The sequence below is a fragment of the Octopus bimaculoides genome, unplaced genomic scaffold (assembly GCF_046866305.1).
Source record: "Octopus bimaculoides isolate indiv1 unplaced genomic scaffold, ASM4686630v1 contig104, whole genome shotgun sequence".
NCBI classification, from domain to species: Eukaryota; Metazoa; Mollusca; class Cephalopoda; order Octopoda; family Octopodidae; genus Octopus; species Octopus bimaculoides.
In genome coordinates this window covers 58,093-84,825 of record NW_028315354.1, presented here as the reverse complement: position 1 = coordinate 84,825, position 26,733 = coordinate 58,093, and the positions used below count along the sequence as shown (strand labels likewise).

Genomic DNA, 26,733 nt, shown 5'->3' with positions numbered 1-26,733 from the left:
ACAACACGGTGGGGGAGGTCAGTGTGTGTGTGTGTGTGTGTGTTTATCTGGTGCCTGGTGGTGATGGAGACATCCTGTTCTATAAGTGTCACTGTTGGTTTTTCGTTGTTTAACCCTAGGCCAGCCTCGGTGGAGAAGGTCTATGACCACAGATGCCTCAACCATGACCATCTCATATTTAGAAGTGCATGACTTCAGGTGTCCTCCTTTCTTTATTGAAGAAGTTCAGAAGTGAGGTGAGGATCATTTAGCTGTTATTTTCAGCAGATAGAGCAACCATACAACAGCTCTCATTTCCCTGTGCCTGGTTTCAGCTGCAGTCAGAGTCTTGACTTATGATCAAAGGGTTTCCATCCTTGACCATCCAACATGATCTCGTGTTTTTTGAAGACAGCAATGTGGTGTGATTTTGAGGGAGATTTGTCTGCTATTTCTAAATGAAGACCAGTTCCCACATGTGAGCTGATTTGTGTCAGGAGCAGTGGGGAGAGGCAGGGTGATGGGGTGGGGGGCAGATATCGTGTGCTTATGTTGTCATTTTGCTCCAGCTAAACCCTGAGTAAGCAGAAGTATGATCACAGGCAATCCAGTTGTGACTATCCCCTCTGTCTCCGATGTTTAGGGAGCCAAAGCTCCCATTAGCAAGTAAGCATGATTTGTAGGAGATTGTGGAGTGAAGGAGGAATTGCGAGAAAGAGAAGAGACGTGGATTGGTTTGTCGAGGTAGGGTGAGGGCAAAATGTTCTTGTTATGTGTTGGTGGAACATCCAGGTTGGGGGGGGGGGGGCTAGCAGATGGCAATACTAGAGTGAGAGAAGGCATGTGGGTAGAATACACAGGTCGGGGGCAAGCAGAGAGTAAGGATACAGTGGCCCTGGGCCAAGAGGACGACAAGATTGGGGAGTGAGAGGTAATCATAATGCGTGAGAAAGAGATGTAGTTTGGTTCATTGTGTAAGAAGTTTTCTTGTTAAGTGTAGGTGGGACACACAGCACTTGTAGAACTCAGTTTCACTGATGTGGGTGGGACAGATTGAAGGATGTGCTGAAACGATTGTCATGTTGAATAAAAGATTCTAAATCCATCTTCTGTTTCTTTTATCAACAATAAACACAACAAACATTGTGGGTTTCCTGACATAAATCCAGTGAAAATTGTAGAGTTTCTGTGGAGGATGACATCAGGTAGCCTGAAACGGTGAATGTGCTTTGACTGACATAAGAATAGGCATATACTCAAAGTCCAAATAGTTACATGTGTGTGTGTATATATGCATCTGTGTGCGTGTGTATATATATATTTATATATATATATATATATAGCAGTGTATATGTCTGTGTGTGTGTATATATATATATATATATATATATATATATATATATATATATATATATATGTATATATATAACTTTTATGAGTAATATTCTAAAAGAATATATAATTGAACTTATGTTGAGTGCTCAATTATCTTGAGCAAATAAATGTGTATATATGTGATTTTATATTATTAATTCATCAATAATATATTTAGGAAATCAATATTTAGTATTTCAAAAGATATATATCCAACATAACATGGTAGCATAATAAATTTAAAAGTTTCAAACATAAAAATAAAAATATGGAATATAAATATCGATACATATAAAAATCTAAAAATAGATAAATATATGTTTAAATATATATGCGTATAAAAATTTATGTGTAAATAAGCATGAATATTATGTTTATTTTTATGTTTTAAACTTTTAAATTTATTATGCTACCATGTTATGTTGGATATATATCTTTTGAAATACTAAATATTGATTTTCTAAATATATTATTGATGAATTAATAATATATATATATATATATATATATATATATATATATATGTATACCCATGCACTTTTACACCCTGATGTGGGCTGATGCAAACAAACAGCCAAAGAAACTGAGTCAGTGACTGCGTGCTCGTGTATGTATGTGTGTATCTGTGTTCTACATGATACGGGGAGGGGGGACAGTTATGTGGTGGTGGTGGTGTGGGGGGATCATGTTTCAAGTGAGACTGGGAAGGAAGTTGAGGCAGGGTAACCCACATAGACGCCCCCCCCCCCTTGCCACCCCATTCCGATGGTGGGACAGACCCAGACACACACACACACCACCGACAAGGAGTTCATATGGGGTGGGGGGGTAAGTATTGGGTGGCTGGTGAGGTGGGAGTGGGGGCTAAGGAATGCCCAGCAAACACATTAACATATACTCACTCCCTCACACACACACACCTACCCAAGCAGCCAGAAAGGCAGAAACACACACAAAACCAAGTCTTAAAAGCTGAGGAAGCTCTGACCTGATGTGAGTTCTTTTTACTTGCTAAAAATAGCAGTCAAATTTCCCCTGTCACAAGTTGAAAAGAAGAACACATAGCATCATGGGCTTGTTGATAGAAGAAGAAATGGGGGGGGGGGTCAAAGATGGAACCCTTATGACTAAAGCTCTGCTCAGGCTGGTTTAGCCTGGGGCTAAACGAATACAACATTTCCATGGAGCGCACAGGCATATATACACATACGTATATAAACAAGCACTCCTTTGTTTACAACGACAAGTGTTCCGGTTGATCTGATTGACGGAACAACCTCCTTCAATTGGATCAGTGCCCTACACACACCTGCACCCTTAACATAGTTCTCAGGAGAATTCAGTGTCACACAGAATGGGACAGGATTGGTCCTTTGAAATACAAGTACGACTCTTTTTTGCCGGCTGAGTGGACTGGGGCAATGCAAAATAGAGTGTCTTGCTCAAGGATACAACGCACCATTAAGGATCGAATTGTTGACCGTATGATTGTAAGCTCAACACCCTAACCAGTAAGCCATGTGCCTTCACCATATATATCATCATCATCATCATCATCATCGTTTAACGTCCGCTTTCCATGCTAGCATGGGTTGGACGATTTGATTGAGGACTGGTGCAACTGGATGGCTACACCAGGCTCCAATCTAATTTGGCAGAGTTTCTACAGCTGGATGCCCTTCCTAACGCCAACCACTCAGAGAGTGTAGTGGGTTCTTTTACGTGTCACCCGCACGAAAACGGCCATGCTCGAAATGGTGTCTTTTATGTGCCACCCGTACAAGAGCCAGTCCAGGGGCACTGGCAACGATCTCGCACGAAAACCCTACAAGGCCAGTCAGGTGGTACTGGCAACGGTCACGCTCAAAATGGTGCATCTCATGTGCCACCCGCACAAGAGCCAGTCCAGGGGCACTGGCAACGATCTCACTTGGCTTGCTGGGTCTTCTCACGCACAGCACATTTCCAAAGGTCTCGGTCAGTAGTCATCGCCTCGGTGAGGCCCAATGTTCGAAGGTCTTGCCTCACCACCTCAGCCCAGGTCTTCCTGGGCCTACCTCTTCCATGGGTTCCCTCAACTGTTAGGGAGTGACACTTTTTCACGCAGCTATCCTCATTCATTCTCACCACATGTCCAAACCAGCGCAATCGTCTCTCTTGCACACCACTACTGACGCTTCTTATGTTCAGCTTTTCTCTCAAGATACTTACACTCTGATGGGTATGCACATTTACATTACACATCCAGCGGAGCATACTGGCTTCATTCCTTGCGAGCTTACGCATGTCCTCAGCAGTCACAGCCCATGTTTCACTGCCATGTAGCATGGCTGTTCGTACACATGCGTCATACAGTCTGCCTTTTACCCTGAGTGAGAGTCCCTTTGTCGCCAGCAGAGGTAAGAGCTCTCTAAACTTGGCCCAGGCTATTCTTATTCTAGCAGTTACACTTTCAGCGCACCCACCCTCACTACTAACTTGGTCACCCAGATAGCGGAAGCTATCAACTACCTCTAGTTTTTCTCCCTGGAATGAGATAGAAGTTGTTTCCTGTTTGTTCACAGTGTTTATTGCACCTGAACATCTGCCACATACAAAGACTAACTTTGTAGTTAATCTGCCTTTGATATTGCTGCACCTCTTATGTGTCCATAGCTTGCACCGGGTACATCTTATAGAGTTACTGCCTACTCCTTTACTGCATACTGAGCAGGGCCATCTACCTGAAGGGGTTTGTGTTTTATCTACCTTCCTACTTATTAGGATTTTGGTTTTTGCTAGGTTGACTCTAAGGCCCTTCGATTCTAGTCCTTGCTTCCACACCTTAAACTTCTCCTCTAGTTCTGATAGTGACTGCGCAATTAGTGCAAGGTCATCAGCATAGAGGAGCTCCCAGGGGCAACCTGTCTTGAATTCCTCTGTGATCACCTGGAGGACTATGATAAATAGGAGGGGGCTGAGGACGGAACCTTGGTGGACCCCTACCTCTACCCGGAATTCATTACTGTACTCATTTCCAACCTTCACCTTACTGACAGCATCTCTGTACATGGCTCGCACAGCTCTCACTAACCATTCTTCTATCCCAAGTTTCCTCATTGACCACCAGATAAGGGATCGGGGGACCCTGTCAAAGGCTTTCTCCATGTCAACAAAGGCCAGGTACAGAGGTTTATCCTTGGCTAGATATTTCTCCTGCAGCTGTCTCACTAGAAATATGGCATCAGTGGTGCTTTTACCTGGCACGAACCCAAACTGCATCTCATCTAAATTGATTTGCTCCCTAATTAGTTGGGCTATGACCCTCTCCGTAACTTTCATAACCTGATCTAACAGCTTGATGCCTCTGTAATTATTTGTATCTAAAGCATCACCTTTACCTTTGTAGCAGTTGACTATGGTGCTGCTACACCAGTCATTGGGTATGACTCCTTCGTGTATCACCTGGTTCGTAATACGGGTGACTAGGCTGTAGCCAACACTGCCAGATATTTTGAGCATCTCTGCAGTGATACCTGATGGGCCGGGGGCTTTCCCTGTCTTCATACTCTTGATTGCTTTATCTACCCTGGTACTGTCAACTCGGATAGCTGGTCCCTCTGTTGGGTCGACATACGGCAGGCTCTCTTCCTCCCATTCATTCTCTTTATTAAGCAATCTATCGTAGTGGCATCTCCAGACCTCTTTCTTTGCAGCCTCATTTAGTGCAAGCGTACCGTCATCCATGCGAACACATTTCTCTCCTACAACATCACTATTCTCTCTCCTACACTGTCTTGCAACACGAAATACCTCGAGTCTTTGGTCCTCACGGCGCAGAACATTGGCAAATCTTTTCTTATCTGCTTCCCCTCTGGCTAAATAAACCTGTCGCCTAGCTTCCCTTCTGGCAGATTGGTACAATTCCCTGCTACCACCGTTCTTCCAGTCCTTCCAAGCCTGTTTCTTTTGTCTAATAGCCCTGTCTACATCCTTGTTCCACCACCACATATATATATATATATATATATATATATATATATATATATATATATATATATATATATATATATATATATATACATGTATATATACATGTATATATACACACACATGTACATACATATATATGTGTGTATATATATATATATATTATTATTATTATGTAACTTAGATAGAACCATCCCTATAAGAGTTTTTTATTCTCATATTGACTGAATATATGTATGTATGTATGTATGTATGTATGTATGTATGTGTGCGCCTTTGTGTGCCTTTGTGTCTGTCTCTCCTACTAGATAACAACAGCTGTTGGTTTGTTCCACCCTACCCTCATAACTTAGCACAAAAAACCCCCCAAAAACCCTGCACTAAAGACAAAACTTGAAACGTGGAATGAAATAAAAAATCTATATTAATGACAACCAGTGAAGAGAAACATAACGAGAGTGTTGCGAGACTGAAAGATTATGGGTGGAAGTTAATGAAGAAGCTGGAGTGAGTTTCAATTTGGAGTCCATGTTGAAAGAAAAGGATTTGGAAGAAGACAACGAAGAGGAATAGAAAACTAATTGTATTCAATGAAATGTATCTGAGAAAGATGTTGAGAGCACACTGGCAGATCAGGTCAGAAACAAAGAGATTCTGAGAAGAGCGAGGTTGTGACCATTGCAAGGGATTCCATCTGGCTGGCTCCATTCTGTACCTAACCAATCAGCAGGACTTGAAAACAACCATGGCTTGAGTACTACCTGATAACGAGTGTGAAAAAAGGGAGGCCAAAGATCCCATGCTACCCGGTGGTGGCCATTTCAAGATGACCCGAAGACTTGCTGGGGCTGCCTACTGGACCCTAGCAGCGGGAAATTTAGACACTGTCACGTGACAACTTGCTGGGGCAGCCTGCTGGAGCCTAGCAGCAGGTATAAAAAGGGGAATTTGACAAGACAATCAGTCGGACGCTGACACTCGTTGATGCTGCATTGAAGAGGCCAGGGAATAGAAGAAAGAAGACATGCACCCAACACCGGAGCTGAAGACACCTCCGAAAGGGGGGGAGGCGCCACGTCAAAATGGTAGGGGAGTAGGGGCCGAAACCGGACGTGCATCCTCCTGATGATGTCTTGAGCTAACTGGATCCTATAAAGGAGCTGTTGTGGTAGCAGACCACGAAACATGGTTGAAATTCCTCAGCATTATGTAGAATGGATGTGTGACGATAGAAGCTGAATGGAACCCACTGGAGGAGGCTGGTTGCCCACTGCCCTGAGCAAAAGTCAGTTTGCTTTGAATTGTAGACATTGAATGAAGTTTTAATTATCCGTTTCCTAAGCAACAAGCAGAGCATCAACGATGTTCCTAATCATGTGATATAAAAGCATTTTGTCGTTTGTTTTAAAAGCTGGGACAAAGACCGTTTAAAAAAGTCTGTGTTTCCGACCACTTGGATAAAAACCTGAAACTATCGCGTAAAAGTAGTTGACAAGTGATAAATATAGATTAATGTATAATAGAGTCTATGAGACTGTGTGTGGGTGAATAATTAGCTGTTTGTTGTTGGTTTGAATAAAATTAAACATCATTTAACACACGCACACAGATGTACATCAGGTGGAACATGAGACTAACTTTAATGAATGCTTTTAATCTCATAGGATACATATATATATATATATATATATATATATATATATATATATCATCATCATCATCATCGTCGTTTAACGCCCGCTTTCCATGCTAGCATGGGTTGGACAATTTGACTGAGGACTGGTGAAACCGGATGGCTACACCAGGCTCCAATCTGATTTGGCAGAGTTTCTACAGCTGGATGCCCTTCCTAACGCCAACCACTCCGAGAGTGTAGTGGGGGATTTCTACGTGCCACCAGCACGAAGGACAGTCAGGCGGTACTGGCAAAGGCCACGCTCAGAATGGTGTATTTTATGTGCCACCTGCACAAGAGCCAGTTCGAGGGCACTGGCAACGATCTCACTTGAATGTCTTTACACGTGCCATCTGGCACAAGTGCCAGGAAGGCGACGCTGGGCACAGGTGCCATTAACGGTGCTCGAAACGTCAAAGACTTTCTCTATTCCCGAGCGTTAAACTAATACATCCTTTTGTTGTTTACACCACCTGTCCTCGTCTGTTGTTGTTTTTTTCGTAAATTCTCCCATTTATATGTATGAATGTATTTATGTGTGTATATATATGTGTGTGTGTGTGTGTGTGTGTGTACGTATGCATATGTAACTAACAGGCATTCCCGTCAGTTATGACGATGAGTGCTCAATGATCTGATCAATGGAACGACTTGCTTGTGAAATTAGCATACAAGTGGCTGAGCACTCCACAGACATTGCATAATCCTTAACATAGTTCTCATGGAGGTTCAGTGTGACTGAGAATGGGACAAGAGTGGCCCTTTTTGAATCCCATGTACAACTCCTTTCTGCCAGCTGAATGACAGGACACAACACCACCACCGGGAACTCACAGCCTTGCAATTGAGGGCAGGACACACTGCAACCACTAAGCCACAGGCCTCTACGATGCAAACACATACATACATACATATATACATGTATATATGTATATACAGTGGCATGTAAAAAGCACCATTTGAGCATGGTTGTTGCTAGTGCTGCCTGACTGGCCCACGTAAAAGCACCCACTTCACTCTTGTAGTGGTTGGCATTTGGAAGGGCATCCAGCTGTAGAAACCTTACCAGATCAGAATGAAACCTGGTACAGCCTGCTGGCTTGCCAGTCCTCAGTCAAACCATCCAACCCATGCCAGCATGGAAAGTGAACATTAAACAATGATGATGATGATGATGATGCATATGTACATATGTATATCTTAGATAAAACTTTGATATGTTTCAACCAAAGATTGGTCCAGGCCATGTCCAATTTAATAGCACCATCTGATAGGATTATCTAAATCCTTTTAAAGCCAAGTTTTGCGGTATCGTGGTCCACTCAAGTGGGGAGTTCTTGTTGAGTGAGTTGTACCCAGGTATGGGTGGCTCATCTGGTATTCCTTGAAAAAGCTGATAGGATCCTTTTCCTCTTTGATCAGTTTTGGGACAATGTTAAATAAGGCAGGGCCCGTTGAGGCCCAAATATTCTGTTTTAGGTTCAAACTGGCCAGATCTGGCCACTCACACCTCCCTAACAATGCCATTCCAAAAAGGAACAATTACATCGCATATAAATAAAAGTTGGTCCTAACTATGATATTAATGTCATCTACATATCTGCTGTAAAGTAGAAGAGTTGTGGACCGTTCTGCTAACATATGTTTGAGTTTTCTGTCCCAACAGGTCATGAAGAGGCCGGCCACATCTCCAGCTACACCAATGCCGATGGCTGCACCTTGAACCTGCATGTATAATTTTTTGTTGAACTTTACTATGTGGTTCTTCAAGGTGGTTTTTATACTGGCCCCTATTGCGTGAGCCATCATTTCCTTCACCTGATTGTTGTTCTCAGGTTTTGGGTGGGTGCAGTCCAGCCACTCCAGTGTTGAGTGGTGCTTCTTTTTCACTGCTGAAGTGATGATGGGTGGTCTTCCCCTCTGTGGCCTGGTGGGGCAGAATCTACTGAGGTCATGGTCATCCAAATAGTTACTGTCGTAGCTTAGTCTGAGGAGGAGGCCCAGTTCCCTCGTGTTGACCTTGCGGAACTCCACTTCACTCTCACAGATCACCTGAATGCATATCCCCACAGCAAAATCTATGTCTATAGATGGGTAGAGTGAAATCACATCCATACTACCCACTACACAACCTGTGAGGTCGTCGGAGTAGTTGCAAGTACTGATTCTACTGAGGAGATCTTCCATGCTTATACAGACATCTGGAGACATCTCTATGAGAGGTCGTAATACTTGTGAGAGGAAGTAGGACAGTGTACAGTTGCTGGAGATATTTGCTCCACAAACTGGTCTGGTTGGAGGTCCCATGACAGGGTTTATGTAGGGTTTGTGGTCTTTGCGTAACCCGTATAGTGTAGGAATGTCGTTGTTGGTAGCTTGGAAATTGTGTGCTGTCCTTTTTGTACGTTGGAGTATGTTGCACCACATTCCCATGTGTGCGTTGAGGATTTTTTTCCACTTTTTCATGTTCTTGTGTAACTTCTCTCATGTTACTGATGTGTTGTTGCATAGTTTGGACATAGTTCTGACGGCTGTCTATTGACAGTCTGCCAGACTTCTCCGTAGGGAGGCACACTAATTCCCTGTTCCTAATTCGCTGTCTCAGTTTATGTAGGCCTCTGTCAACAGAGGAGCTGATTTGGTGGGTCCCCTCCTCACTATGTTTTTTAGTGGATTTGTTGTATTAGTCTAAGATATGTCGGAGTCTATTTCTTGCTAAGGAGATCTTTGCTTCTGTTTCACTGTCGATTTGGGGTGGGATACATGCCCTTTTGTTGAAGGGTAAGTCTGTGGGGGAGATCCTTGTCATGTCATAAGATTAGTTGTTAGGGTTAGGGTTAGGGTTGTAGAAGACAGAGTGTAGGGTGTTACTATCATTGTGGTTGTTGTTGTTGTTGTTATAATAATAATAATAATAATAATAAATAAGTAAGGATCATTTTCTCCATACTAGCACGGGTTGTATGTGTCCTGTTGATATCTGTTTCAGTTTAATTCCTTTTGCAATGTTTTCATAAAATACAGTTGTTCCTTGGCTTACACAGTTTTCTGTTTCTTAGTTTCACTTTAGCAACGAAAATGTGATAATTAGATGCGGGGTAGCCATGTGCTTTCTCTGCAGCAACACACCTCTACCTGTCCCTCTATCATACTACAGCTGAGGATGAAGCCACCTCTCTCACTACTAGCAATCTACTCTGCCTTGAAATTTACTTGGTAATTTTACTCGTGTCAGTGTTACCGAAACTGTTTCTCAGACATAGAGAAACCATGTCAAAACACACATTAGAGCTAAGTGTAGTAATTTGTCTCAGATCATGTGAAATAGTCCAACCCATGACAGCCTGAAAAACGAATGTTAAATGATGATGATGGTTACACATACACATTAACTGTATTTCTTATTTTCATTGCAATAATTAATTTGTTTCTATTATAAATAAAAACATCAACTTCATTTCGCATGATAATGATTAGCTTGATGACTTGTGGATGCAATGCACTTTCACGTGTGTCGCAGGCACAGATGCCAGGAAGGCGACGCTGGTAACGATCCCGCTCAAAAGGTGCTATTTACATGCCTTCTACCTTACAATTAACTAAATTGGCATAGAATAATGGTTTCATATTGTTTTATAATTAAGATCTAAACTGTTAATATATGAATGCAAAAGAGATTGTTGAAGAACTGCGAACCTACTTTTGGGTCCCCCTGTATATAGTAATTTCATTCTAAGACAATGTGGTAAGAACCTTATGTGGTTGATAAGTTTCGATAAGGAATACTGTGTGAATACAAGGACAACTGTATTTAGTAAACAAGTGTATTTCATGATTCAACACATTAAAAAAATCAAAAAAATCTGACGTTCAAATGTTGTTGGTTGATATTTTGCTCGTTGTTTGTATATCATGTTTTCTGTTATAGTTGGCAAATTGCCAAAGGTAAGTAGTTTTTCTATTTCATGATTCGACATAAGAAACAAAAAAAAAAAAACAATCTGACTTAAAAAAAAAATAATAATTTGTCTTTAACCCTTTCGTTACTATATTTCTGGCCAAAATACACCCCTCATGAGTTTCAATTAAATTCTAAAATAATCATGAATTTAGACTAGTCTCATTAAACACCTGTAACTTTTTTATTTATCAACATATTAATGTGATATTTGGAACATAATTAAAGAAAGGGTTCTTAATCAATTCTATTGCATAAGTTTTGTCTCACAGTTCTGCACGTACTGGGGCGGGGGGGGGGGGGGGTACTGCTACTGTCTCTCACATGTATATATTGGTTCAGCTTCACGAATCGTACTCGTTCATAATACTGGAAATATATTCATCGCCAAAAGGTTCCTGATCGCTCCAGTAATTTGTTATTCTGGGTAACTGTCTAATATCCATGATAATATTTATGGAAAAAAATGCCCGTATTTCATCTACAGTTGCAGGAAACTGCAAGCGATCTTTTTTTTCCCGGTTCATTTACATTCTTCGTAACGGTTTGTTTCCGCAGTAATCAGTTGAAACAAGCATGAAAAGGAAGTCTAAAGGTTTCGCTTCCTGAGAAAGACTATGGCTAGACCCTGTTTCCTCACAAAAATTGTTAATAAAAACGTTTGTTTTAATTTTTACTCCATTCTGGTGTAAAATCATCCTCGCTGTCACCGTCGCCGCTTTCAGAATCGCTGATTTCGGTTTCGGATCCAGAAATATCCGATTCCTTATCGTTCACCACGTGCTTTTGTAGCTCATTCATTCTTTTCTTCGATATCTCCATATCTTCTGTTGAAAAACCTTCAAATTCGGAATCACTGCTTGATAGCATGAAACTCCTCTCCATCTTCAAAGTTGAAAAAAATCAACGCCGCAAAAAATGTGGAAAGAAATCTTCCAAAATTCAGTGAGTTCAAATATCAGGCCAAACAATGTGGGAGACAATAACTCAACTGTTTGCAAAGTGAAATCAGGTGTTTTAACGACTGTATTAACGAGATTTGGGTTCAAATATACATTTAAATAACAATGGGTATGCTCGGCCGGCTACGGCCGGGTTAGTCTTATGAACCAAAAATTTTTGGGCCGGCTACGGCCGGGTTAGTAACGAAAGGGTTAAAAAAAAAAAAAATAATAATCTGAATTTAAAAAAAAAAAACAATCTGACTTTAAAAATAAAAAATTTGACTTTAAAAAAAAAAATAATAATCTGACTTAAAAAAAAAATCTGACGTTCAAATGTTGTTGGTTGATATTTTGCTCGTTGTTTGCATATCATGTTTTCTGTTATAGTTGGCAAATTGCCAAAGGTAAGTAGTTTTTCTTATTTTGTTGAGTATTTGCTGTTTTTCTTATTTTGTTGAGGGTTTGTTGTTAGGATTGGGGTTCAGACTTTAGACTATATTAGGGTTAGCTTGGGGATTTGTGAACGGTTTTTAGAGAGAATAGTTAGGTAAGAGATCAAAGTTTGAACTAGGGGTTAGGCTTTGTGGCGATGGGGAGGGTAGAGATTAAACAGGATCAGTACTGAAGATGAAGGTTTATTGCGAGTGTTGATCATGGTTTAATGTTGGGTTTAGCAGTGAAAGACAGGGATGAGGGCTAAGGTGAATGTTTTGTGCGATCATGCCTCATCCCCTACTAGAATAGGAGGGAAGAGGTAGGCCCAGGAAGACTTGGGATGAGGTGGTGAGGCACGACCTTCGAACATTGGGCCTCACCGAGGGATGACTTCTGACTGAGACCTTTGGAAATATGCTGTGCGCGAGAAGACTCGGCAAGCCAAGTGAGACCTAAATCTAAGGCCTCAGCCAGTCCACTTATGCGTACCTTCCTTCATTGGACACTAAACTCCACTTGCGAAGACCTGTTAAGGCAAGTGAAATTGAAATCGAGTTGAATTGGACGCTAAACTCCACTTGCGAAGACCGGTTGAGGCAAGTGAAATCGAAATCGAGTAAAATTCGATGATTGGCACCCATGCCAATGTCGTCTCCTTCATTAGACACAAAACTCAGCTTGCGAAGACTTATTGGGGCAAGCGAAAGCGAAATTGTGATGGCACCTGTGCCCAGCGTCGCCTTTCTGGCACTTGTGCCTGCGGCATATGTAAGGACTTTCGAGCGAGATCGTTGCCAGTGCCCCTGGACTGGCTCTTGTGCGGGTGGCTCATAAAATACACCATTTTGAGCATGGCCGTTGCCAGTACAGCATGACTGGCCTTCGGGCCGGTGGCAAGTAAAAAACACCCACTACACTCTCTGAGTGGTTGGCGTTAGGAAGGGCATCCAGCTGTAGAAACTCTGCCAAATCAGATTGGAACCTGGTGTAGCCATCTGGTTTCACCAGTCCTCAGTCAAATTGTCCAACCCATGCTAGCATGGAAAGCGGACGTTAAACGACGACGATGATGATATATATATATATATATATAAATTGGAAATGTAAAATAAAAACAAGAGAGAAAGGATTCTGTATATATATATATATATATATATATATATATATATATATATATATATATATATATATATATATATATACATATATATATATATATATATATATACATGTATACTCTTTTACTCTTTTACTTGTTTCAGTCTTTTGACTGTGGCCATGCTGTAACACCACTTTTAGTCGAGCAAATCAACCCCAGGATTTATTCTTTGGAAGCCTAGTACTTATTCTATCCGTCTCTTTTTGCCGAACCGCTAAGTTACGGGGACATAAACACACCAGCATCGGTTGTTATGTGATGTTTGGGGGACAAACACAGACACTCATACACACATACATAGATATATACGACGGGCTTCTTTCAGTTTCCGTCTACCAAATCCACTCGTACATACATCTATACATATATATATATACATATGTATGTATATATATATATATGTATGTATGTACATATGTATGTATGTATGTATATATATATATATATATATATATATATATATATATATATATATACATATATATGTATGTATGAATGCATGTATGTATGAATAAATGAGTGTGTGGGTATGTATGTAGATATGTATGTATGTATGTATGAATAGACAGACATACATGAGGTGTGTCTGACAGATAGTGTCAGGCTCCATTAAACTTGAAATATGATATCCCTGGAGTTACTGGTCATCCATGGGATAATTACAATTTAAGTAGAGAGATTTTTTATTCTATTTGTCTATACCACTTGTCTAGAAGATAAAAGTATGTGTGTATATATGTAAATGTTAATTAGAAGTATATAAAACCCAAAAGAATGAAGAATTCGAATAATAATGAAAATAAACTTAAAAATATAAAGAAACATAAAGAAACATATATATGGTGCCGGGGTGGCTATGTGAATGGGCGAAGGGGTGGCTGTGTGGTAAGTAGCTTGCTTACCAACCATATGGTTGTGGGTTTAGTCCCACTGCATAGTACCTTGGGCAAGTGACTTCAACTATAGACTCGGGCCGACCAAAGCCTTGTGAGTCGATTTGGTAGACGGAAACTGAAAGAAGCCCGTCGTATCTATCTATCTATATATATATATATATATGTGTGTTTATGTTTGTGTTTGTGCCCCTAGCATTGCTGGACAACCGATGCCGGTGTGTTTACGTCCCCGTAACTTAGTGGTTTGGCAAAAGAGACCGATAGAATAAGTCCTGGGGTCATTGTGCTCAGCTAAAGGTGGTGCTCCAGCATGGCCGCAGTGATATGATTGAAACAAGTAAAAGAGAAAAGATATGTATATATATATTATTAATTTTTCTATATGTGATAGTGGATTTTCATCGATGAGTTCTTGAAAATTGGTTCTTTTCTTGAATGGATACAACGAATGTATGCATATATGCACATATATAACCTTGCTTATATGCACATATATAACCTTGCTTATATGCACATATATAACCTTGCTTATATGCACATATATAACCTTGCTTATATGCACATATATAACCTTGCGTATACGTATATACAAGTACACACAATCATATTGACACTCACACACACTCACAAATATACGTATAATCTTAAAGTATACACACATATACGCTTATCCATCACTACACCTATACATATATACACATATATACACACACACATACATATATACAAATATATATGACACTAATACAAGGATAACGGTTAAATTCAAACATGCATTTTTTTAATATTGTTATTTTATTAAAACCTTTTTTTTAACACACATAAACATGCCACACATAGATGTATCTACACATACTCATATCTACACATGTTCATACGCACATAGTCATATACACAACGCGCAACACATACACACACGTGCACACACATATGCATCTGCACATACGTACATACATATCAAACTATATACGCTCATACGGTTATATATATCTACATATATGTATGTATTATGCATCGCAACATGTATGTAGGGAATGGAATTCCACATGTAAAAGAGAGAGGAGGGTGATTATAGAGGTGTACTCCCGAGTGGAATCTGGATGTTACCCCATTCGCATTTACGGTTGAGAGAGGGTTTGTATTCCTGTATACAGACAGCTTCAGTGACTTGTCTCAGCATTGCATCAGTGGGATGTGTGGATAAGATATTTAAATTAAGTCTCCCTAACGAGCCCTTGTGGCAGTCTACAGCATGCTGGTAGAAGATGGAGTTTGGTTTCTTGTCAATGCAGTTGTCCAGGTGTTCTTTGAACCTATCATTGATACTCCTAGAAGTCTCATCAATGTATGACCCTGGGTTAGTCGCGCAAGCTCCTTATTGGCACTTGATCTGGTATACAGTGTTCTTGGTTTTGCAGTTCACGTGTGGGTTTGTAGGACATACTGCACAATTATTTTGACAGATGATTCTATCAAACGGATATGATCTACATAATACAGATTTGATAGTCCTACCAGTCTTTTCTACAACTTTGATCTTAAGGCCAGTTTTGTGCAGGATTTTCTTGAATGCCTTACTTAATACGTTCTTAGGTGTAGCATCAACAAACATTACACTGTGAAACTTCTTGTTATCATACCAAGTATCGTTCTTATTTCTTTTGTTGGCCTCCCCCTCTAACCTATTCCAGAACTTGTTGCGGTACAGGGGCCATATACCGTTTTCAGCATCTCTTAGGATGCGTTCGAATTTTGTTTTCGCTCCATTGTACACCCTGATTCTATAATGCTGTGTGTATCCGGAACGTTGCATTCGGAATATATGGTGCTGGATGTGTTGTTGTCGTTGTTGAGGTTGGCATAGTGGCGATACTTTCCTCATTACACCAACTAAGGCTGCTACAAGGATGTTGACCTTGGCAGTACTTGACATCGCAGAGTCACTACGGGTTACCCGTGGATCAGCCACAGGTTTAGAGTAGTGTGAGTGGAGTAGACAGGGTTGAACAGTTCCGTCAATTCTTGTATTTTCTCTCCAGAGCTCAGTATCTAGGACGGGTAACTGTTACTGGGGTGTTTAGAGCGGTAGTCTACGGTAGCCGTTCTACTGCTGATATGGATAGGGTCAGCCATGTGTTGTATAGCTGTCATCACCTGTTCCTCATTTAGGGGAGTGTTCGTATCTGTATGTGTATCTGTATTATTATTACATTTCACGACGAGGTTAATGTGGTCGACGTATCGAGAGTACATGGCTAAGTGGATGTTACGGGTCGCAAAGCACTCTGTAAAATTAGCTATGCACTTAGCTATGTACACTCGATACGTTAACGACAGTACCTTCCTTTCAAACCACAAGACGGAAGTTTTGCGGAGGTTGTGACTTCGAAACTCACTCGGGGCACAATTTTTTTGTGTCTTTCTACTGTGAATCTTTAAATATATTATATCTACATATATATATGTAAACATGACAGTTGACCATTTACGTATATAGAGATATATTTCATGCACGTGTGTGTATATACATATACGTATACTTTCGACTAAATAGATTTGAGTGGGGACGACCTTGAAGATCAACATTGAAGTTAGACAGAGATTCTGAGGTCGAAACTCGTTAGGAGCACAATTTTTTTTTTAACGTACTTTTATCATCAAACTTTAGATATATCATTTTGTAGAAATATGTAAATATATTTGACGATTTAAGTATCTGTATATTTAACGTGAATGTATATATAACGTTCATATATATATATATATATATATATATACAGAGAGAGAGAGAGGGGGGCACACACATATACTTATATCGCGTAATCATCTGTGTACATGCAAATTGGTGGGTTAGGGTTAGGGTTAGGGTTAGAGTTAGGGTTAATTGTTTCAGAATCGTTTGTTTATGTAGTCGGCGCTTAATGTATATCGGCTGAATGGACGTCAGTGATTGGTTGAAATTACAGAAATACGACAACTTTAACATGGAATAATTTATGGATTTCTTTTTTTTTTAAAGAAGACTAAGAGAAAAAGATGTTTTATATGACACATTCTACCAGTGTTCCAAGTTTCAAAGTGTCTCGTTAATGAAAAATGTGGCCCCCGTTTTAAAAAAGATCCGGGTTAGGGTTAGGGTTAGGGTTAAAGCAAATTTAAAACGAAAAAAGCAAATAAAACGAAGAATCGTTTGTTTATGTAGTCGGCACTTAATGTATATCGGCTGAATGGACGTCAGTGATTGGCTGAAATTATCGAAATAAGACAATTTTTTACATGAAATAAATTCGAATACAAAAATATTTTTCTGTTCTATAATATAAAATAGATAAGTATACGAAGTTTGAAAGTCTTTCGGTACCAAAAACACTACGTAAAACATTAATGAAAAATGTGGCCCCCGTTTTAAAAAAGATCCTATATATATATATATATATATATATATATATATATATATATATACAATGATAATAATAAAGTGACAACAAAAGAATGAAACCTCAATATTAGGTAAATATAGCATTATTTATATATGTATATAGATAGGACAATCAGTAAGTTGTCATAATAGTGTTTGGAGTGTGGATATGTGTATACATATGAGTACGTACATGCACATATATGTTTGTGTGTGTATGCCCATATACATGTTTGTGTGAGTGTGTATGTATGTAGACATTATGAACACAGGAGGTGTTTCTTTCTTTTTTTTATAAATCTCCTTTTACAAAACCACTACATTATAGGGATGTCAAAAAACCGACACCAGCCCCTAAGTGATGGCCTTGAAAAATTCTGTTTTAGTCGAATGAATCGAATCCAGCACTTATTTTGGTCTGCTTTGCTGAACTGCTAGGTTATAGGAGCATAAACACCAACACCAGTTATCAAGCAGTGATGGGAGACAGACACACAGACACACACATATATATTCGATGGGCTTCTTTCAGTTTCCATCCACCAGAAACCACTCACAAGGCTTTGGTCGGCATGAGAATATAGCAGAAGACACTTGCTCAAGGTGGCACGCAGTGAGACTGAACCCAGAACCATGTGGTTGGGAAGCAAGCCTCTTACTACACATAATATATGACAAAGATGGTGGGATAGGCTGGAAGTATAAGGTAAGTGATGACGTATGAACGGTCAAGGGGCCTTGCAAGTAAGACAGACATGTGAGCAGAAGGACAACTAGTGCGTATGACTTTTGCTTTCGGGCTTTCGCTTGGGACAGACATGGTGACCCCGCAAGAGTTCAGGGAAATTGGCGTTAGGTTCTGGCCAGAGGTTAGGTCGGTGTATCCTAAGTGGACAGTATAAATGTTGCGAGAGGACCCATGTGACAGATGAACCAAGCTTTTTAGCCCATTTCACACACCTGCTTATACCCACTGATCCACTGACTTGTACGAGTTAAGGCAGCTGGTGTGTATATATATATATATATATACAAACATATATGCTGTGTGTAGCATCGTGTGAAAGAGGGAGGCTAGTATATATTATATAAAAAAAACTTTAAGGCGCTGCTCCAGCATGGCCGCAGTCTAATGAATGAAACAAGTAAAAGAAAGAAAGGAACATGAGAAAAAAAACCCCATACATTTCGTACGTATACCTGCGGCTAAAGACACGCAGCTAGCTTTACTGATTGAGTGTGACAAGGGACGGATTGATGTCTAGCAAGATATATTTAAACGAAGTCTATGAAAAGCATTCGACAATCCAGAATCGACCCACCCTCTCTGATCGAAGTAACCAAGTCTCGAAGGTAAATTCTTCCATTTATTGTGAGATGATGGGGGGTGGATTGGTTCGCAAAAGTTTTGCTTCGTCTCGACGTTTCCATGGAACCTTTGATTTCTTTGTAGGATGCCAAGAAGATTCCGTCCAGATTCTCTGTTGTCGGCTGAATTCCTGATTGTTGTTTCTAAGTTATTTGGGGATGTAAGGTCGGTGGAGTTGCCTCCCCTTGTCCGTCTCTGGTTTGTGTTCGATAAGCCTGGGTTCATTTCTGTGTATGTTTTTGGTTTATTTTCCTTCAGCAAGGGCTTATCCGATGCCTATTCTACGATGAACTGTGTTTCGTAGTTAATAAACAAATTGCTTTGTCTTTGCCAGCCTTGTAGCGAGTTTGTTTCTTCAGCTTCACAAGTTGTTTGCCACAGTTTAAAGACACTTTCCAAGCGTTGACCATCTCAATGTTTCTTTAATTCGTTGTAGATTTCCTCATCTATGTTCTTCAATTTTTCTTCATTGCTCAGCGCTCTAAGCTTAAGCAGTTCTATTTCTGTCTTCATGTTTTCCAAGTGTTAGTTTCTCCCATAATTGTCTTTGTTGGTCCTGTTCGTTTGGAATACGTTTAATTTGGAGTTTATGAGGCAGAATTTAACCAGTGTTCATAAATTTCTGCCTTGTGCTTGTTTTTGATCATGTTCCAGAAAGTAACCTTTCTGGCTTTAAGTTTTTCATTCTATATGTGTATAATGCGGTTTTTAATTGATAGTGGAGGGGGATGGGCTTCTATCTTGTGTATCATCTTTAGGTGGATTTTCATTTAAGCAATTATTATGTGGTAAAGAATGAAGAGTGGTGCATAATTTGGACAAATGTTGATTGAGCTGTTGCAGGGATTGTTCTTTTCCTCTTCTTTTCCTCTTGTGTGGAGCGAGTGAGTTCATCAGTGTTGCTAATCAAAAGTCTCAAATTCGTGTTCATCTCTCTCAGTTCCTTAAGAGTCTCTTCATTCCTTAAGAGTCTCTTCGTCTCAAGAAGATTAAGTTTGTCCAAAGACACCTGGAAAAGGTTTAGTTTTTGAAAGCATTATATTTCGGTTGCCTACTTCCATGAGAGTTACCTTGTCTGTTGGAATACATTTGTAGATTACTGGCGTGTACAATACATGCTCACACATGTATGTATGTGTATATATATATATATATATATATATATATATATATATATATATATGTATATATATATATAGGTAAGTGGTAGGTTTGCCTCGATCCTTCAGGGGTAGTCTGAAGCATCCAAGCAACCAGGGGATGTTTAAATCCGGAGGCACTCCTGGGGATCACCTGTATGGGTACCGTCATGGGAAGAGGGCGTCCAGAGGCAGGTAATATGTTGCTTAAACCGTAGTTTATGCATTTACTTGGAGGACAATCAGTAAGTTGTCATAATAGTGTTTGGAGTGTGGATATGTGTATACATATGAGTACGTACATGCACATATATGTTTGTGTGTGTATGCCCATATACATGTTTGTGTGAGTGTGTATGTATGTAGACATTATGAACACAGGAGGTGTTTCTTTCTTTTTTTTATAAATCTCCTTTTACAAAACCACTACATTATAGGGATGTCAAAAAACCGACACCAGCCCCTAAGTGATGGCCTTGAAAAATTCTGTTTTAGTCGAATGAATCAAATCCAGCACTTATTTTGGTCTGCTTTGCTGAACTGCTAGGTTATAGGAGCATAAACACCAACACCAGTTATCAAGCAGTGATGGGAGACAGACACACAGACATGAGGAGACACACACACACATATATATATTCGATGGGCTTCTTTCAGTTTCCATCCACCAAAACCACTCACAAGGCTTTGGTCGGCTTGAGACTATAGCAGAAGACACTTGCTCAAGGTGGCACGCAGTGAGACTGAACCCAGAACCATGTGGTTGGGAAGCAAGCCTCTTACTACACATAATATATGACAAAGATGGTGGGATAGGCTGGAAGTATAAGGTAAGTGATGACGTATGAACGGTCAAGGGGCCTTGCAAGTAAGACAGACATGTGAGCAGAAGGACAACTAGTGCGTATGACTTTTGCTTTCGGGCTTTCGCTTGGGACAGACATGGTGACCTCGCAAGAGTTCAGGGAAATTGGCGTTAGGTTCTGGCCAGAGGTTAGGTCGGTGTATCCTAAGTGCACAGTATAAATGTTGCGAGAGGACCCATGTGACAGATGAACCAAGCTTTTTATCCCATTTCACACACCTGCTTATACCCACTGATCCACTGACTTGTACGAGTTAAGGCAGCTGGTGTATATATATATATACAAACATATATGCTGTGTGTAGCATCGTGTGAAAGAGGGAGGCTAGTATATATTATATAAAAAAAACTTTAAGGCGCTGCTCCAGCATGGCCGCAGTCTAATGAATGAAACAAGTAAAAGAAAGAAAGGAACATGAGAAAAAAAACCCCATACATTTCGTACGTATACCTGCGGCTAAAGACACGCAGCTAGCTTTACTGATTGAGTGTGACAAGGGACGGATTGATGTCTAGCAAGATATATTTAAACGAAGTCTATGAAAAGCATTCGACAATCCAGAATCGACCCACCCTCTCTGATCGAAGTAACCAAGTCTCGAAGGTAAATTCTTCCATTTATTGTGAGATGATGGGGGGGTGGATTGGTTCGCAAAAGTTTTGCTTCGTCTCGACGTTTCCATGGAACCTTTGATTTCTTTGTAGGATGCCAAGAAGATTCCGTCCAGATTCTCTGTTGTCGGCTGAATTCCTGATTGTTGTTTTTAAGTTATTTGGGGATGTAAGGTCGGTGGAGTTGCCTCCCCTTGTCCGTCTCTGGTTTGTGTTCGATAAGCCTGGGTTCATTTCTGTGTATGTTTTTGCTTTATTTTCCTTCAGCAAGGGCTTATCCGATGCCTATTCTACGATGAACTGTGTTTCGTAGTTAATAAACAAATTGCTTTGTCTTTGCCAGCCTTGTAGCGAGTTTGTTTCTTCAGCTTCACAAGTTGTTTGCCACAGTTTAAAGACACTTTCCAAGCGTTGACCATCTCAATGTTTCTTTAATTCGTTGTAGATTTCCTCATCTATGTTCTTCAATTTTTCTTCATTGCTCAGCGCTCTAAGCTTAAGCTGTTCTATTTCTGTCTTCATGTTTTCCAAGTGTTAGTTTCTCCCATAATTGTCTTTGTTGGTCCTGTTCGTTTGGAATACGTTTAATTTGGAGTTTATGAGGCAGAATTTAACCAGCGTTCATAAATTTCTGCCTTGTGCTTGTTTTTGATCATGTTCCAGAAAGTAACCTTTCTGGCTTTAAGTTTTTCATTCTATATGTGTATAATGCGGTTTTTAATTGATAGTGGAGGGGGATGGGCTTCTATCTTGTGTATCATCTTTAGGTGGATTTTCATTTAAGCAATTATTATGTGGTAAAGAATGAAGAGTGGTGCATAATTTGGACAAATGTTGATTGAGCTGTTGCAGGGATTGTTCTTTCTCTTCTTTTCCTCTTCTTTTCCTCTTGTGTGGAGCGAGTGAGTTCATCAGTGTTGCTAATCAAAAGTCTCAAATTCATGTTCATCTCTCTCAGTTCCTTAAGAGTCTCTTCATTCCTTAAGAGTCTCTTCGTCTCAAGAAGATTAAGTTTGTCCAAAGACACCTGGAAAAGGTTTAGTTTTTGAAAGCATTATATTTCGGTTGCCTACTTCCATGAGAGTTACCTTGTCTGTTGGAATACATTTTTAGATTACTGGCGTGTACAATACATGCTCACACATGTATGTATGTGTATATATATATATATATATATATATATATATATATATATATATGTATATATATATATAGGTAAGTGGTAGGTTTGCCTCGATCCTTCAGGGGTAGTCTGAAGCATCCAAGCAACCAGGGGATGTTTAAATCCGGAGGCACTCCTGGGGATCACCTGTATGGGTACCGTCATTGGAAGAGGGCGTCCAGAGGCAGGTAATATGTTGCTTAAACCGTAGTTTATGCATTTACTTGGAGGACAATCAGTAAGTTGTCATAATAGTGTTTGGAGTGTGGATATGTGTATACATATGAGTACGTACATGCACATATATGTTTGTGTGTGTATGCCCATATACATGTTTGTGTGAGTGTGTATGTATGTAGACATTATGAACACAGGAGGTGTTTCTTTCTTTTTTTTATAAATCTCCTTTTACAAAACCACTACATTATAGGGATGTCAAAAAACCGACACCAGCCCCTAAGTGATGGCCTTGAAAAATTCTGTTTTAGTCGAATGAATCGAATCCAGCACTTATTTTGGTCTGCTTTGCTGAACTGCTAGGTTATAGGAGCATAAACACCAACACCAGTTATCAAGCAGTGATGGGAGACAGACACACAGACATGAGGAGACACACACACACATATATATTCGATGGGCTTCTTTCAGTTTCCATCCACCAAAATCACTCACAAGGCTTTGGTCGGCTTGAGACTATAGCAGAAGACACTTGCTCAAGGTGGCACGCAGTGAGACTGAACCCAGAACCATGTGGTTGGGAAGCAAGCCTCTTACTACACATAATATATGACAAAGATGGTGGGATAGGCTGGAAGTATAAGGTAAGTGATGACGTATGAACGGTCAAGGGGCCTTGCAAGTAAGACAGACATGTGAGCAGAAGGACAACTAGTGCGTATGACTTTTGCTTTCGGGCTTTCGCTTGGGACAGACATGGTGACCTCGCAAGAGTTCAGGGAAATTGGCGTTAGGTTCTGGCCAGAGGTTAGGTCGGTGTATCCTAAGTGCACAGTATAAATGTTGCGAGAGGACCCATGTGACAGATGAACCAAGCTTTTTAGCCCATTTCACACACCTGCTTATACCCACTGATCCACTGACTTGTACGAGTTAAGGCAGCTGGTGTATATATATATATACAAACATATATGCTGTGTGTAGCATCGTGTGAAAGAGGGAGGCTAGTATATATTATATAAAAAAAACTTTAAGGCGCTGCTCCAGCATGGCCGCAGTCTAATGAATGAAACAAGTAAAAGAAAGAAAGGAACATGAGAAAAAAAAACCCATACATTTCGTACGTATACCTGCGGCTAAAGACACGCAGCTAGCTTTACTGATTGAGTGTGACAAGGGACGGATTGATGTCTAGCAAGATATATTTAAACGAAGTCTATGAAAAGCATTCGACAATCCAGAATCGACCCACCCTCTCTGATCGAAGTAACCAAGTCTCGAAGGTAAATTCTTCCATTTATTGTGAGATGATGGGGGGTGGATTGGTTCGCAAAAGTTTTGCTTCGTCTCGACGTTTCCATGGAACCTTTGATTTCTTTGTAGGATGCCAAGAAGATTCCGTCCAGATTCTCTGTTGTCGGCTGAATTCCTGATTGTTGTTTCTAAGTTATTTGGGGATGTAAGGTCGGTGGAGTTGCCTCCCCTTGTCCGTCTCTGGTTTGTGTTCGATAAGCCTGGGTTCATTTCTGTGTATGTTTTTGGTTTATTTTCCTTCAGCAAGGGCTTATCCGATGCCTATTCTACGATGAACTGTGTTTCGTAGTTAATAAACAAATTGCTTTGTCTTTGCCAGCCTTGTAGCGAGTTTGTTTCTTCAGCTTCACAAATTGTTTGCCACAGTTTAAAGACACTTTCCAAGCGTTGACCATCTCAATGTTTCTTTAATTCGTTGTAGATTTCCTCATCTATGTTCTTCAATTTTTCTTCATTGCTCAGCGCTCTAAGCTTAAGCAGTTCTATTTCTGTCTTCATGTTTTCCAAGTGTTAGTTTCTCCCATAATTGTCTTTGTTGGTCCTGTTCGTTTGGAATACGTTTAATTTGGAGTTTATGAGGCAGAATTTAACCAGTGTTCATAAATTTCTGCCTTGTGCTTGTTTTTGATCATGTTCCAGAAAGTAACCTTTCTGGCTTTAAGTTTTTCATTCTATATGTGTATAATGCGGTTTTTAATTGATAGTGGAGGGGAATGGGCTTCTATCTTGTGTATCATCTTTAGGTGGATTTTCAGTTAAGCAATTATTATGTGGTAAAGAATGAAGAGTGGTGCATAATTTGGACAAATGTTGATTGAGCTGTTGCAGGGATTGTTCTTCTCTTCTTTTCCTCTTCTTTTCCTCTTGTGTGGAGCGAGTGAGTTCATCAGTGTTGTTAATCAAAAGTCTCAAATTCGTGTTCATCTCTCTCAGTTCCTTAAGAGTCTCTTCATTCCTTAAGAGTCTCTTCGTCTCAAGAAGATTAAGTTTGTCCAAAGACATCTGGAAAAGGTTTAGTTTTTGAAAGCATTATATTTCGGTTGCCTACTTCCATGAGAGTTACCTTGTCTGTTGGAATACATTTTTAGATTACTGGCGTGTACAATACATGCTCACACATGTATGTATGTGTATATATATATATATATATATATATATATATATATATATATATATATGTGTATATATATATATATATATGTATATATATATATAGGTAAGTGGTAGGTTTGCCTCGATCCTTCAGGGGTAGTCTGAAGCATCCAAGCAACCAGGGGATGTTTAAATCCGGAGGCACTCCTGGGGATCACCTGTATGGGTACCGTCATGGGAAGAGGCCGTCCAGAGGCAGGTAATATGTTGCTTAAACTGTAGTTTATGCATTTACTTGGAGGACAATCAGTAAGTTGTCATAATAGTGTTTGGAGTGTGGATATGTGTATACATATGAGTACGTACATGCACATATATGTTTGTGTGTATGCCCATATACATGTTTGTGTGAGTGTGTATGTATGTAGACATTATGAACACAGGAGGTGTTTCTTTCTTTTTTTTATAAATCTCCTTTTACAAAACCACTACATTATAGGGATGTCAAAAAACCGACACCGGCCCCTAAGTGATGGCCTTGAAAAATTCTGTTTTAGTCGAATGAATCGAATCCAGCACTTATTTTGGTCTGCTTTGCTGAACTGCTAGGTTATAGGAGCATAAACCAACACCAGTTATCAAGCAGTGATGGGAGACAGACACACAGACATGAGGAGACACACACACACATACACACACACATATATATTCGATGGGCTTCTTTCAGTTTCCATCCACCAAAACCACTCACAAGGCTTTGGTCGGCTTGAGACTAGAGCAGAAGACACTTGCTCAAGGTGGCACGCAGTGAGACTGAACCCAGAACCATGTGGTTGGGAAGCAAGCCTCTTACTACACATAATATATGACAAAGATGGTGGGATAGGCTGGAAGTATAAGGTAAGTGATGACGTACGAACGGTCAAGGGGCCTTGCAAGTAAGACAGACATGTGAGCAGAAGGACAACTAGTGCGTATGACTTTTGCTTTCGGGCTTTCGCTTGGGACAGACATGGTGACCCCGCAAGAGTTCAGGGAAATTGGCGTTAGGTTCTGGCCAGAGGTTAGGTCGGTGTATCCTAAGTGGACAGTATAAATGTTGCGAGAGGACCCATGTGACAGATGAACCAAGCTTTTTAGCCCATTTCACACACCTGCTGTAAAGCGGTTGGCATTTGGAAGGGCATCCAGCTGTA

The 26,733-nt window shown here is 40.1% G+C and overlaps 1 protein-coding gene across 38 annotated transcripts in view; it reads left to right on the top strand.

Annotated features, from left to right (window-relative positions):
• The window catches only part of LOC149129218 (uncharacterized), a 78,325-nt gene that overhangs the window by 41,973 nt on the left and 9,619 nt on the right, over positions 1-26,733 (top strand). The window contains exon 4 of one of the 38 annotated variants that reach the window (XM_089346702.1): positions 14,583-14,732. The exons of 36 other annotated variants lie outside the window; for them this stretch is intronic. In XM_089346702.1, coding sequence (XP_089202828.1) covers positions 14,583-14,624 — 42 coding nt within the window. In that variant the 3' untranslated portion in view covers positions 14,625-14,732. Of the gene's footprint in view, positions 1-14,582; positions 14,733-24,294; positions 24,415-26,733 lie in introns of those variants that run through there. One more of the 38 variants, XR_016240248.1, reaches the window with a different exon arrangement.